Genomic DNA, 1,777 nt, shown 5'->3' on the forward strand with positions numbered 1-1,777 from the left:
GCACCGCTGAATGTCTGGTTAGGCCTAACACCACAGTGTCAGCTATTGCGTGGCATGCCACACGATCAATAGGGCGGAACGACAGTGTTTGAAGTTGGGTAGATCGTGGCGTTTCTTTCGTCTGCGTGCAACTCTTCAAGGCGGAAAATACCGGTTTCTCATCGGTATTGCACAAGAAGTTGACAGAAAATAAAGCCCAAATCGAATTAAAATAATTCAATTGATTTTTTTTAATTATTTTGAAAAACGGCAGATTTACTGAGTAGTGCTTACTTGAACGCGACTCGGAATTATTCCATTCAATGTTATGTCATTGTATAACGCCAATAGCCGCAAGAAGCCAAAGCCAGGAGGACAACTGTCTACGCTTTGACGAGCTACAGTCGACGTCAACTAGAGACCAACGTTGCAGTTCCTGCACTTGATTCCTCCACCCGTAACTTCCCAACCACCACCACGCCGTGCTCAAGGTCTCACTTTGCAATTGCCTCTTTCCCAAGCAACCAAGCAACACATCGCATCTCAAACCAAGACATCCATGACCGGATCCGACAACGTCGACGTGGTGGAGCAGGCTGTCAACCTCTTCTACTCCTCCTTCAAGCAGTACGCTAACCTCCCGCGCGAGGCTCTGACCATCGCAGCCGCACCCGGACGCGTGAACCTCATTGGTGAACACACGGACTACAACGACGGCTTCGTGTGTCCCTTGGCACTGGACAAGACGACGGTAGTGGTGGGCGTACGCGCACCCGCCGAGTCTGCATCGATTTCCAAACTGACGTCCGCGAGCTTTCCCGGTCAGGTGCTGGAGTTCCCGGCCGACAACACGGAGCAACTGGACAAGACGCAGCCGTCATGGGGTAACTACCCCAAAGGCGTGACGGCCGAATACCTCAAACACCTGAACCGTAAGGAGCCTCTGGGTGTGCACGCGGCTATCGTGAGCACCGTGCCGTTCGGTAGCGGTCTGAGCAGCTCTGCGGCGCTAGAGGTGGGATTTGCCACCTTCTTGGAGAGTTTGTTCGAGATCAAAGGCGTGTCGGCTATTCAGAAAGCGCTACTGTGCCAAGCAGCCGAGCACGAGTACTGCAACGTGCCGTGTGGCATCATGGACCAGTTCATCTCTTCGTGTGGCAAGAAAGACTGCGCACTATTGATCGACTGCCGCACCAAGGAGCCCACACCTGTGGCCTTCCAGGACCCGGACGTGGTTATTGTGGTGTGCAACTCGAACGTTAAGCATGAGCTGAACGGCGGCGAGTACAAGGAGCGCGTCATGCAGTGCCAGGCGGCCGTCAAGACTCTCCAGACTCACGGTCATCCGCAGATGACGCACCTACGTGACGCGACGATGTCCGAGCTGGACGCGGTGCGTGAGGCGCTGGGCGATGAGGTGGTGTATCGTCGAGCACGCCACGTGGTCACGGAGGACGGGCGCACGGTGGCTGCTGTGGAGCACATCCGTGCGCGTCAGTACGCCGAGGCGGGCCAGCTCATGTTCGAGAGCCACACGTCTCTGCGTGACGACTACGAAGTGAGCACACCCGAGCTGGACTACCTGGTGGAGACGGCTCGCGGCTGTGAAGGCGTGTTTGGCGCGCGTATGACGGGCGGCGGTTTCGGAGGCTGCATCGTGGCGCTCGTGCAGCAGCAGCACGCGCAGAAGCTCATGGACACGCTGGATGCTGGTTATCCTGTGGCCAAATTTGGTTCCACGCTGCCGAAGCCCGCGAGCTTCCTCACGCGTATCGGCGATGGCGCTCACGTGGTGCAG

The 1,777-nt window shown here is 56.6% G+C and overlaps 1 protein-coding gene across 2 annotated transcripts in view; it reads left to right on the forward strand.

Annotated features, from left to right (window-relative positions):
• Window positions 1-335: 335 nt before the first annotated feature.
• Window positions 336-1,777, forward strand: part of PPTG_09861 — a 3,736-nt gene continuing 2,294 nt past the window's right edge. For both annotated transcript variants that reach the window (XM_008905648.1, XM_008905647.1), the window contains exon 1: window positions 336-1,771. In XM_008905648.1, the coding sequence (XP_008903896.1) occupies window positions 539-1,771 (1,233 nt within the window). In that variant the 5' untranslated portion in view covers window positions 336-538. The remainder of the gene's footprint in view (window positions 1,772-1,777) is intronic.

The sequence above is a fragment of the Phytophthora parasitica genome, assembly GCF_000247585.1.
Source record: "Phytophthora parasitica INRA-310 unplaced genomic scaffold supercont2.21, whole genome shotgun sequence".
NCBI classification, from domain to species: domain Eukaryota; phylum Oomycota; class Peronosporomycetes; order Peronosporales; family Peronosporaceae; genus Phytophthora; species Phytophthora nicotianae.